This window comes from Erythrolamprus reginae, chromosome 1, assembly GCF_031021105.1.
Source record: "Erythrolamprus reginae isolate rEryReg1 chromosome 1, rEryReg1.hap1, whole genome shotgun sequence".
NCBI classification, from domain to species: domain Eukaryota; kingdom Metazoa; phylum Chordata; class Lepidosauria; order Squamata; family Dipsadidae; genus Erythrolamprus; species Erythrolamprus reginae.
The window spans coordinates 363,167,572-363,181,682 of NC_091950.1; the positions used below are offsets into that span (position 1 = coordinate 363,167,572).

Sequence of the window (14,111 nt, forward strand, 5' to 3'; positions counted from 1 at the left end):
AAAGAGACAGAAACAAAGAGACTTATACACACATACAACACTAATATTTTAATGAACAATACATTACTAGATGCAAAAGAATAAAACCCTGCCTAGAACAGCTTACAGTAGAATATGAAATAGAAAACAGGAGGAAAGGAAACAGTTTGTCTTGAATTTAGATCTAGTTTGTTGGTAGAACGTAACTGAATTTGGCTTATCTAACAAAAGTAAAGTAGGATCAGATTTAATCTGTACTTGGATGGGAAGCCACCAGGGAATATAACTTGTAGTCTACATGGGAAGTCAGAACACATCCCAGAAGATGGCAGTAGTAAATCACTTATGTTTGTTGCCAATCAATGTATCTCCTGGAGTCAACTCAATTTAAAGGAAGATTTTTGTAGGCACCATAGGCAACTTTATAAGAGTGATGGGGGGGGGGGGGGGTTGTCTCTGGAGTTGCTTTATCACTAATTTTTTTCAGCAGTAATTTTATAACATTCAACTAATCTTTTCGCTATGTTTTTTTTTTGTAATCTTCACTGGTTCCTATAATGTAGAAAGTTGTGTGGGATATGCTATTATTTCTCTCCTTGAGGCATGAAATATGCAGTAGCCCTCTTCATTAATTTCCCCTTCCTCTCCCTGATTTGCATAAAAACTATTAATATGATACCCTAAAACAGTATTATTCTTTATTTGCATAATGAAGACAGCACTTATCCTTTTGTATTACATACCATGGTGTTCTGGTTAGCTCTGGCCCAGCTCCTGCCCCAAGGAATGTGGAGGTGGATGTGGGGGAGACATCCACATGCCGCAGGCCTGTTTTGCTCCCAGTAGAATCTGCCGACGAAGTGTCCTCTGACCAAGGAAGCGTGAGTGACAGGGAAGAGGGGAGTTTGGCAGACAGCCGAGGAGGAGATCAGTCATCTGTATCATCCCTGGATTCTGAACAAGAATTAATGACACATCCACGCATGCGTAGAGTGATGCATAGGAGACAACAACTGAAAGATTATTACAAGAGAAAATGAGGCCACCTGTGGTTGGGTGGGGCTGCTGTAATTAGTGTTACAGATAAAAGTGCAGCCTGGTGTTTTAGCCTCATGGCAGTTTATGTGATTCATTGTTTCATCAAGATCGTGGTTTTTGCTGTTCAGGATTGTGTGTGTGGACTCTCTGGACTTTAGAATTGGACTCAATTTCCCAGTTATTGGTTGAGCAATTGGACTGAATTTAACCTGTGCCTTGTGTGTACCAGAAAATCCCTTTGACATTTAAAAAGGGAGCTGTTTCTGTTTTTCTGTTTATAAAAACTTTTGGGGTTTCCTTTTATTGTGTGGTGTGTGTCTTCCTGGACTAATTACCCTGTAATTACAGGCGGTTGAGACACGCCAGCAGAACACATGGCAATATCATATTTGTGAATAATCTCAATACTTTTTCTGCCCGAAACACGCCTCAATCCCAAATTAGGTAAATAATGTCATACTAGATTGAAACTACACTGCTCAAAAAAATAAAGGGTACACTCAAATAAAACATCCTAGATCTGAATGAATGAAATATTCCCATTGAATACTTTGTTCTGTACAAATTTGAATGTGCACAACAGCATGAGAAATTGATTGTCAATCAATTTTGCTTCCTAAGGGGACAGTTTGATTTCAAGGAAGTTTAATTTACTTGGAGTTATATTGTGTTGTTTAAGTGTTCACTTTATTTTTTTGAGCAGTATTTTATAGGGCTTTTTTGGAAGTGAATTTGGATATAAATTGGATTTTGTTGTGGACAAAAAAAAAAGATTCATAGAATACAGTCACTGAAAAAGCAAAATACCCCAAACTGAGGATTAAAATACTAAAATGGAAAATGAACAACATTTCTGAAAAGAGAAACATATAGCTAATCTTTCAAGGAGAACATGGGAATCTCAAGAGGTTTGGTAAAAAAAATTAGCAGAGTTGGAGAATCAAGCTTGGTTGTGAACTCCCGAAAGCATTAGCTAGCAAATATCTAATATTATTGAAGAAAATTTAGTTGACAGACTTCTAATACTTATATTATTAACTGGGAATTATTTTACTTCCATTTAAAACTTTTGCATTGCATAGCCAAATGTGGCTAACAACTGAGCTAGAATACATATCATCTGATGAACATCACAGACATGTAGAATTTGACTGCTGGGTGTCAACATTAGTTGAAAAGGTTACTATCTTCATGAGGAGAAATGTGTTCATTGTTTTGCTTTTTCTGAAGTAAAAAAAATCCTGGTCTAGAGGAAATCAGAAACATTGAATAAATATAGAAATAAATGTTTACAGAATGTAAGAGAAGTAACAAATATTGCAGTTTCCAAGTATTTTTCTGTTTATTAGGTCTTTTAAAAGTTGCATATCATACTCTCTTTTCTAAATTCTGAAATGACTTTAAAGGGGATTGCTAGACTTTAAACTGGATTAAACAATCTATTAAGAGTTAATGAAGCCTTTTACTCCATGACTTCCCCCAAAGTGCTAGAGTTTGCGGAGAGGGGCGGCATATAAATCCAATAAATCTAATCTAGAAAGTAAAATATACTGTCTTGGGTAACATATGGCTAAAATTCAGTTAATTTGAATTAAATGTTTTCTATGTGTACACCATTGAAAGATTATTCATAGTTCCTTTATTTCTTTCTTTATTGTTTTAGTTCACTTGTTTTAATAAGTTTGGCATTACTTTCAGTTTTTTGAGTAAGAGTTAGAAATATTTTAATGTTGCATCTTAATGCTTTCTATACAAAGCACAATACAACAGGGGTTGGCAAACTTAAACACTCAAAGAGCCATTTTGACCCATTTTCCTACAGGAAAAAAAAATACAGGGGACCCCAAAGTCTGGGTGGGCATGGCCAAGTTGACATCACTCAGTCCTACCCAGTCCCCCTAGCCACACCTATCCTGCCAGGACAGAGACCTGGGAACCACAAAACCCTTCTCTCTCTCTCTCTCCCCCCTTTCCCCTCCTCTCTATCTATGTTTCTCTCCCCCTCTGTCTCTGTATATCTCTTCCTCTCCTCCCTTCTTCCCCCTCTTCAAGCCCTTCCTTTACAATATAACATATAACAGTTCATTTAGTGCCTGTTCAAACTTACAACAGCACTGAAAAAGTGATTTATGACTGTTTTTCACACTTGTCTGTTGCAGCATCCCTGTATGATCAAAATTCAGATACTTAGCAACTAACTCATATTTATGACAATTGCACTGTCCAGGGGTCACATGATAGGGACCCAAGATTCATTTAGAAGATAATTGAGTGATTCACTTAACAACTGAGATAAGAAAAATCATAACATGGGAAAAATTCATTTAACAACTGTCTCACTTAGTAACATAAATTTTGGGCCCAATTGCAGTCATAAATCAAGGACTACCTAATTTAATTTAATTTAATTTAATTTAATTTAATTTAATTTAATTTAATTTAATTTAATTTAATTTAATTTAATTTAATTTAATTTAATTTAATTTAATTTAATTTAATTTAATTTAATTTAATTTAATTTAATTTAATTTAATTTAATTTAATTTAATTTAATTTAATTTAATTTAATTTAATTTAATTTAATTTAATTTAATTTAATTTTTTACAAAGCAGCATTTACAAAGCAGTTTTTATGATCATTGAGCAATTCAAGGGAACAGCCCAGTTATTTTAAGACCTTAATGGGATGGGATGTTTATCTATTACCTCTGTTCCCTTCTGATTGTGCCCTTCCCCCACGGCTCACAAGCAAGCAACAACTCTCGGGGACTCTGTAGCAGTTAACGCTTTTCTACCGTTTTCAACTTCTCCCCTCCAAAGCTTCAATTCCCGCTTGTTTGAAAGTTGCCAGTGATTGGCTGTTGCAGCAAAACTGGAATGACAGGGCATGCACAACCTCTTCCCCCCACTTTGTTAGGTAATCTATTATGCACTGCAGAGCAGCACTAAAAATTCCTTCTTCTTTTGCTTGTGTTCACCTAAACCAGTCTACGGAGAGGGGCGGCATACAAATCAACCAACCAACCAACCAACCAACCAACCAACCAACCAACCAACCAACCAACCAACCAACCAACCAACCAACCAGATAGATAGATAGACAGACAGACAGACAGACAGACAGACAGACAGACAGACAGACAGACAGACAGACAGACAGACAGATAGATACAAACAAACCAGGGGTCAGCAAATTTAAACATGTGCTGGAAACTTGGCTTCTACAGAAGAGCCACACTCAATTGACCAAAGACCAGTGAGGGGCTCATACGGGAACGGTCAGGAACGCAGTTCCGGCAGCAAAATTTGGAGCCCCACCCCAGAGGACCCAATTTGCCCTGAAAGATGTTGAAACAAAATGCATAAGCCACGCCCATAGTGTGGTAGTAACATTTTTGGTAGCCCATCACTGCCAAAGACCCACATTTGGCTCGTGAGCCACGGTTTGTGACTCCTGCAATACAAGTTGCCATAAAGCTCTCAATCCAAGTTTTTGCAAAATGCAAAAACAAACAAATAAACAAAAAATAGTAGCTGACGGGAAGCTAATATCCTGCTACTAAGCATGCTAATAATTATTTTGTTTGATTTGTGGACTTTAACATGTGATAGAAGATAGGGCGATGCTAGAAAAGAGTGCTACTTATAACATCTATGAAGAGTGCTTCCATTGTGAAATGTACCGTTTGATATATAGCTAGTGCTTGATTTACAATAGCAATTGGGACTGGAGTTTCTGTCACTAAACAATGAAGTCATAAAACATGACTGGAATGCTTAACAACAGTCCTCCTATACTCACAGGAGGCAGAGGAATATTGCAGGATAATCTTCAATATATTTCCTTGTGGTTTCTTCTGAGTGGAACCTCTCCAAATCTATCCATTTGCACTATTCACATGACCCTGAGAGCACGGATAAACTTCCATGTGGCCTCAACGACTCTCAGAAAGAGTGCTAACCACCAGGTGACTATAAGGAATATAAATAATTCCATTTCCCACCATTCAATCACAACTAAAGAAGCTTCTTGGATGAGAAGCAAAACAAAAAAAGTCCAGTTGCCACTTTAAGAAGCATCTTTGGGTCCATTCTTGTTAACGGAGTCCTTGGAGAGGGGCAGGAAACAAACAAACAAACAAACAAACAAAAAAACCCTTCCAAAAATCTTTGTGATCCCCATGCTTGTGCCAACAGGCATGGGGATCACAAGGATATAACGATTTAATGAAATGGCTGAATTACCTTTTACATAAATTTTCTCAGCCAACCTGTTACCAATAATATTGTTGATGTTTGTTAGTTGTACTTGCTTTAATATTTTGATTTTATGTATATTTTTAATTGTGTGCTGCTTTTCTTTTTAAATATTTTTATTAAACATTTAAAAAAATATATTTTTATAATCTGCTTATTTGACACTTATCTCATATCATTTTATATCCATTTCAGATCTGTTTGTCCCTCTTTTCTGTTTACAATTAACTATACCTATAAATATATCCTTGGGTACTTTTTCTTTTTATCTTAACAAAGTTTTCCTTTCTTATCTATTAATTTTACAATAGTATTATTAAATACAAAGATATTTCATTATTAAAATTCTTTTGCACCTTTCAAATTTCTAACCTTGAATTTAATCATTCATAATTTCTACATCTATTATTTAACAATTTATACCAATCATCCCCATTTTCTTTCTTGTTTTTTTCATAAGATTTTTCATTATTGCTTTCATTTTGTTTTTGTTGATTTTGTGTCCTACTACTCTTCCGTAGTCTTCTATATACTGGAGCAGTTTGGTTCCTCTCGCTAATAGCTGTATGAATACTATGTCATCTGAGAATGCTTGGAGTTTATACACTTCTTTTTAAATTTGTAAACCTTTTATTTCCTGCTCGGCTCTAATCCTAATTAATAATACTTCTAACATCAGGATATATAACAGTGGTGCTAAAGGAATGCTTGTCTCACTCCCTTCATAATATTGAAATTTCTGGTGGTGTATCCATTTATTATTGTCCTTGCCGTTTGAGTTGTATATATATATTTGACCATTCTTACAATTTTTTCTCCAAATTTCCTTTTTTCCAAATGTAAGGTTTTGAATTTCCAGAGTCATTTTCTAATGAGATGCATGACTATATAAATGTAATAAATAAATGTTGTTTCATAGATTTTTAATGTTATCATATACCATATGTACCGAGATGACCACATTATGCTGGTGCCAAATGTTATATGTGAAAAACTAAAATATTTTTTAATATTACTACATTTTGAACTTTTGAGGCTTCCTTAATTTAACTATTGAGCATCTTTCTGTTTTCATACATGAATTTAATTTTTTCTAATGAGAAATGGTTAACAAATACAAATTGCTGTTCTTTACTTCATTGTATTGAACTGTTGGTTCAGTATATTCCAAACTAATTTGAAAGAGTCTTGTAGGGTTACTGGTTTTTTTTTTGGTTTTTTTTTAAAGACTTTCTTTCCACATGTCAATTTGTAGGTTCATCACAACAGAATTAGTTTCTTTATAAATGGTTTGGAAGATGATGATACAGCCTTCGATTCCAGAATTCTCACAGGGCTAATAGCGGATCCCTCTGTTGATGGTAAATGGAGAATTGGGCAAAATTTAAATGGTGAGTGATTTTGATAGAAAGTCTTGAATGGATAGACATATAATAATAACTAAAAATAAGATCGCATGACAATGTAATATTCAACAACATCATTATTGTTATAGTTCATCACATAGTTAACCAGACTTTTATTTTAAAATATTTTTATTAATGTTCCACTTTTAAACAAGAAAACACAATAGCAAGTACAGAAAAAAATCAAAGAGAATTAAATTAATAGTAGTATATGCAAATCTCTGGGGGGAGCTGATTCCAGGGGGCTAGGGCCCCCACAGAGAAGGGTCTTCCCCTAGGTCCCACCAAACCACATTGTGTAGTTGACGGGACCCGGAGAAGGCCGACTCTTGTGGGACCTAACCGGTTACTGGAATTACATGTTTTTAGAGGATAAATAATAGATAATGGAAACAAAATCTTGTCATGGTGACTGCATTCTAACCACATGACACAGTGGTTAGAATGCAGTACTGCAGGCTATCTGTGTCCACAGCCAGAGTTCAATCCTGACCACCTCGAGATTGACTCAGCATTCCATCCTTCCGAGGTTGGGAAAATGAGGACTCAGATTATTTTAAATCACTTTAAAGAGGGCTGTAAAGCTCGGTGAAACAGAATATAAATCTAAGTGCTATTGCTATTGTCATATATGTGATTTTATTGATTTTGGCCATCTAAGACCTAGACCTTCATTTCTCTTCTACCTCAAGTGTTTGGATCATAAACTGTTTTTACTATGCTTCTGCAATAAGAAATGTAAATTAACGCAACTTTGGGGAAAATTTTATTTAGTAAGCTAATGAAAAGGAATAAGGGTAAAAAAACCATGTCTGAGGAATACCTCAGGTACCTTGAAGTAATCCTGAGTGAATATTTGATGATGACGGGGTTGACCATGGCTGTCAATATAAGGTTTCAATGATTGTGCAGCTCCCTGAAATTCTGTTTGGTGATGAATTGGTTCTACAGATTTATTAAGACTGAGTATCACTGATCCAGAACAAACTGTAATTTGGAGCTGAGTCCTAAATATATCTGCATCTGGCCTGAAGAAAGTTTGATTTATTCTCAAAAACCACTGAGGTCCTATACATCAAAAGTTGAAAGTTTTCTCGTTTCAAAGTGCTTGTGTTTGGCACTGTTATTTTGAATACCAGATACAGAACACTTATGCATGACAGAAAGAAATCTTAAAAATAAACCTTTAATTTTTACCGTGTAAAGTGATAGCTACAGTTGTCTCCAGTATATCTCTTCTCTAATTAGAGATGGCACATGGACTGGCTCATTACTTCTGTCTAATGAGCCAGTTTTTCTGCCACCTCTGTAATCAGATAAGGGATAGGTACAAAATGTTCCCATAAAGTTATTATAAATCATTTTAATCAAAAGAATTAAGTTACTGCCCTCTATAGTTTTGTCCGGAACCAAGATGGTTTCATTCAGAAAAGGTAATTGTGCAAGAGAGAGCTCTGTGTGCTAAAATTTAGGATTTCCTCAAGCAGCACAGAGTTGTTTTCTGGTTGATAGAACTGGATTATTTATTTATAATGTATTTTTGCAGGTTCAGAGCAATTTGTCGGGAGAATGCAAGATTTCAGATTGTACCAAATGGCCCTTACAAACAGGTAGGGACTTTCTCAATTTTACAAAACTTAAAAATGCAATTATCAAGATAAAAAAAGATGTAACTATGATAATGTGGTTTCTTGGGCTTCTTCTTCTTTTAGTCATTGGATGTGTAACTGTAACTTCATGCAACCTGAATGCAAAGAAGACTTTTAATTGGCTGCATGGATTCAAGCAATTGTAGTTTCAAGATATTAAGCAAGAAATTAAACAAACCAAAGCCTCTGCACTCCAATCACATAATATCCATATGCTGTGAGATTTTCCTAAAGCATAATTGATTTCTTTATGACATCTCCCTAATTCTCATCTAAAACATTCAACTGAACACTGTAAACAATGTCAACTATTGTACAATATGGAAAATGTACCGATGTTTGACTTCAGAACTTTTATACAGTCCTTCCTTCCTTCTCAGTAAAAAAAAAAATAATGCTACATTTTATAAGCAAAAGAAATAAGTTAGATTAATAGATACTGTATCTGTATCTATAGTAGACATACAAAGCAATTTCCATACAGCATAAAAAAAATACATGATTGAAATGCCTTTGAAGGGTTATTTTATGTGCCATTACTGTGGTATAGCATTACTGAAAATATTAATTTTTCAAAATCCAGCAATCAGTGACCCATAGCAACAAATTTATAGCAAAATATATCTCCTTTCCTGTTTATACTCTTTTTATCCACAAATTCATGTGGATTTAATATATTTTAGGTATTGCTGATTTTTATTTATCTATACTGCTCTTTAGATAATGAATCGTGTCAACAAAGTTTCATTAAAAGTGCATACATAAATTAATAATTCAATAAGCAATAAATCTGAAATACAGTTGAGTGAAAGAAGAAATTATTTTTCAGTGACAACCAAGAAATACAATAAAGGACAACTAAAGTTAAAATTATTATTTGCACAATAATGCTGAATTTTCAGGTGGCCCATGCTTAACACCATTAAAGTTAGGGTAACACTGAAAATGGAGATTTATGACCAGTGTTCAATGTTCTAGCCATCATAGCACTTCTGCAGTTACGTGATAGCAATCTGAATGCTTGGCATTCATCTCACACTTACGACAGTTGCAGAAACTTGAAGTGATCATATTGTCATTTGCAACCTTCACTGCTGGCTTCCCACAAGCAAAATCAATGGGGAAACTGGTAGGGGAGGTCTTAAGTTGCTCAAAGTAAGTTGTTTGCATTTTCACCTGCCTGCCAGCAGCCACACCCCATCAGGATCACAATATGTCTTACAAGCTGCTTGCACATCTTCTCCTGTTTGGCAGCAGCTGGCCTCACCACATGCTGCCCTTTAACCTACCTGCTGGTGAGCTACTTCGGACTTGCTTAACCACCTGCCATCCTCACTTAATGATGGGAAGTGCCTTCATTGCCATTGCTAAGAGCTGCAGTTAGCTGACATTGAGTTTCACAATTGTATTGCTTAACAAAGGAAATGCTGATCCCCATTACTGTCTTTAACTGAGGATTACCTGTACTTTTCAGTTAAAAGCAGGTCCTTAAAGCCTGTTTGAAAACACCTAGAAGGGAGATCAATTACCTTCCATTAGAAAACCCTTCTGTAAAAACTGGGCCATAATTGAGGAGACTGTGTCTTTTGCGCCCGATGGTTTTTATCTGCAAGTCCTTGGATAGGACATTTGTGCATAATCTTGTGTCTAGGCATTTAAAAATCACTCTTGCTCATTTCTTGGTGATGTGCCTTACTGATTTCTTATTTATTTCTATTATTCTAGAGACATTTTTGAAGTATGGTCTGGAGAATTTCCTCAACTTCGTATTCAATCAGAATGTCGCTGTCCTGGAAGTCACCCAAGGGTACATCCTTTGGTTCAGAGGTATTGCATTCCTAATGGTGCAGATGACACAACTAATGACAGAGTCCTGAGACTAAACCCCGAAGCTCACCCTTTAAGCTATGTCAATGATAATGATATTGGAACTACGTGGATTTCATCTATATTTAACACCACTGAACATCTACGTCATGGAATAGCCATCACCATTGACTTAGAAAATGGACAGTACCAGGTAAGTTTGAAGTTTTCCTTTCTTGCTTTCTGCTTTCATTCATTAACAAAAATTCAAGGATATTCCAAATGCAATAAAGATAAATAAGGATCAATATATCTGGATTAATTATTTTGATATCAGCTGGTTTCTATGTTTCTATGATTCTCTTGAGGGGAGATAAACACATGACAAGCAGTTTGACATGGTAGGTAAAGGCACTTGGCTAGAAACCAAACACTATGAGTCATGATTTATGAATAAAGTCAAAAGGAAACTTGGTGCCAGCCTAAGAAGAAAATACAAGTAATATTTGATTTACAATCTGTAAGTCTTGACTTACAACTTGTGGTTGACTTACAAACATACTGAGCCCAATATTTCTGTTGCTAATTGAGATATTTGTTAAGTGAATTTTGTCCCATTTTATGACCTTCCTTGCCATAGTTTTTATGTGAATCTCTGTAGTCAGTACCATGATTGTTAAGTGAATCTGGCTTCCCCGTTGACTTTGCAACCCTCATAAATATGAATCAGTTGCCAAGCATCTGAATTTTGATCACATGACCATGGTCATAAGTGTGAAAAATGGTCATAACTCACTTTTGATCAATGCTTTTGTAACTTCGAATGGTCACTAAATCAATTGTTGTAAATTGAGGATTGCCTGTAATGGCAAACTTTTTTTGAAAAATGTTCACAAGAAAATTGAATGGACTTGTCTTCATAATCAAGTTATAGTCAGACATAAAAAGTAAACATATACTGTTAAAAATTTATTTTGTCTTCTATTTAAATGTCATGTTTCAGGAATTTAGTTTTTAGATACTCTGAATCAATTAAAAAAAACACTATTAGCTTTTGGAAGAGTTTCTGTGAATTCAGGAATTCCTATCTCATAATTCAGGGAATGTCTTGTGTGTACACTTGGATTACAAGGGATGCAACCTTGATGCTCGACATATGGCTATTAAGTGCTGCATAGCAGATTGGTACTGGTAAACAACCGATTATTCATGGAAGCCTGTCTGAAGGTTCATTGAAGTGGTATGATAAATATAAAGAATTCTGGGTTTTTCCAAACACAGTTTAGAAATCTTGTAATGATGGATAAGATACACAAATGTACATTGGAACCTTTGCAATTTATAACAGTGAATAAAACACTTCTTTTTGCTTTGATTAAAAAAATCTTTGTATCACCTTGAAACATCAGTTGGAAGATCCAAAGTCTACAAGAGGCTTCTGTGCTGGATGAAGAAACCTCTGGCTTAGGGTGTTTTGTTTCAGAAATACAATAAAATTACATATGTTCTTCTCCTAGTACTATTGTCCACTATCAATCCAGACTACCTTAGCTGAATGCTATGGAAATATATTTTTTCAGGAAATACATATTGCATTATAATTAGTGTTGTTGTATCTTTATTTTACAAAATTGCACAAAAGATGACATCCAAACTTACGTTTGCAAGCATATGTATTCTTCCAATATATATACAAACTATATATATAGTACACACATACCACATAGACATAATTTAGCCTATAAACAGAAGATACATAAATCCAGTAAGAAAGTTGAAGACAAATAAGTAGAAGACAAATAAGAAATGTTATCTTAACTTCCATGTCCATGAAACAAAAATCCAAAAAGTTTTCCTGGTTTCCTTAACTCATTTATTTAAATGAGTTGCAAAAAGAATGCAAAAAGTGGTTTGGAGTTTTGTTATTTGGATTTGTTTTCCCTCCTCTAAATGGAATAATGGTGAAAAAATATGACTCTATATACAGTGTTCGAACTTCGCGAAAAGTCTATACCACAGTTTTTCAAAAATATTAATTAAAAAATACTTCGTGGTTTTTTTCCTAGACCACGGTTTTTCCCACTCGATGACGTCATATGTCATCACCAAACTTTCATCTGCTTTTAATAAGTACTTTTTAAATAAACTTTAATAAATAAACATGGTGTGTAATAATCTAAATGGTTGCTAAGGGAATGGAAAATTGCAATATAGGGGTTTAAAGTGTTAAGGGAAGGCTTGTGATACTGTTCATAGCCAAAAATAGTGTATTTACTTCCGCATCTCTACTTCGCGCAAATTCGACTTTCGCGGGCGGTCTCGGAACGCATCCCCCGTGAAAAGCGAGGGAACACTGTATTACATTTTAATAATATGATATATATTATTACATTTTGAATAGTTATTTTTTATATCAGATTTTTGTACTTAAGACTTGATTTTTTTTTAAACTGAGATATTGAGCAATAAAGAGTTAACATGCAACAGGTATAAATGTAAAGTCGACATTTTCAGTAAGTTCAAATGTAAAGTTACTGTTACTGTTCAGAAAGACTATAACTGATTAAAGAAATTTCAGGAAAAAGATACCAAGGAGAGCTAACCTTCATAGTTGAGATGTGTGGAAATTGAGGAATATTTAATGGATATGCTTAGTTCAGAGAAAAAAAAATACCTGAGAGGAGAGAATCATGATTACTGATGGGCGAACTGAACCCGCACAATTCGGGTCCGTATCAAATTTTGCGGTGTTCGGTATGTCGAACCCGAACCTGAAATTTTTTCAAACTTCGGGCAAAGTTCGGGGTCGTGTTTGGCATTCAAAGCTTTGACGTCACTGGCAGGTTGCTAAGGATGCCAGGGTGATCACTTCCTGGATTCCATTGAATCCAGAAAGTGATCCCCTTGGCGTCCTTAGCAACCTGCCGGTGACGTCAAAGTTCCACCCCCGGAATCTCTTCATAGAAGGGATTCCCCAGCTCCTTCAAAGGGAGGTCTTCACGTAAAAATAAACATTTTTATTTTTACGAAAAAGGACGCCACAGCGGTGCTGCAAGCAAAGGGCAGTCCTTTCACATAAAAATAAACATGTGATCACCTTGGTGTCCTTAGCAACCTGCCGGTGATGTAAAAGCTCTACCCCCGGAATCTCTTTGTGGGAGGGATTCCCCGTTCCATTTCAAGTTCGGGTTCGGTTCAGGTTTGGCCGAATTTTGCATAAAGTTCATCCGAACTTGGCGAACCCGAACACCGTTGGTTTCGCCCATCACTAATCATAATCTTTAAATAGCTGTAGGTATGTCATACAGAAGAGGAAGTGTTGGGGGGTTTTTTCTGCTGGCCTGGGGAACAGATCCAGGACCAGTGAATTACAATTACAAGCCAGTAGCTTAGAGTACATATCAGGAAGAATTGGCAGTGGAAATAGGCTGCCACGTGACATGTTGACTTCTCCTTCACTAGAGGTCCTACATCACAGAGTAAAAGATTTGATCAGACATACTTTAGGATATTTTATATTGAGCAGAGGATTGGACTTTATGACCTTAAAGATTCCTTTAAATTTTAAATTTTCTGATTTTGCGTAAGCCTTCCAAATTAATTCATAGTTTGTGGTTGATTTGCAGGTGTTTTATGTTATCATCCAGTTCTTCAGCCCTCAGCCTGAAGCAATCAGAATACAAAGAAAAAAGCAAGCCTCCCTTGGTTGGGAAGACTGGCAATACTTTGCAAGGGACTGTAGTGTGTTTGGAATGGAGAATAATGGATCACTGCAGTATCCAGATTCTGTAAACTGCTTACAGCTTCCTAGGTATGAACAAGCTTATATTGAATCAAGCTACTGAAATCTCATATTCGCACAGACAACTTAGTTCAGTGATGGCAAACCTTTTTTCCCTCGGGTGCCGAAAGAGCATGAGTGTACGCTATCGCACATGCCCGAGTGTACACACCTATAATTCAATGCCTGGGGAGG

General features: G+C 35.6%; 1 protein-coding gene across 1 annotated transcript in view; it reads left to right on the forward strand.

Moving 5' to 3' along the window:
• Nucleotides 1–14,111, forward strand: part of USH2A (usherin) — a 584,211-nt gene that overhangs the window by 59,890 nt on the left and 510,210 nt on the right. Inside the window, exons 5-8 of the mRNA XM_070728574.1 lie at nucleotides 6,530–6,665; nucleotides 8,227–8,290; nucleotides 10,055–10,349; nucleotides 13,762–13,946. Coding sequence (XP_070584675.1) covers nucleotides 6,530–6,665; nucleotides 8,227–8,290; nucleotides 10,055–10,349; nucleotides 13,762–13,946 — 680 coding nt within the window. The remainder of the gene's footprint in view (nucleotides 1–6,529; nucleotides 6,666–8,226; nucleotides 8,291–10,054; nucleotides 10,350–13,761; nucleotides 13,947–14,111) is intronic.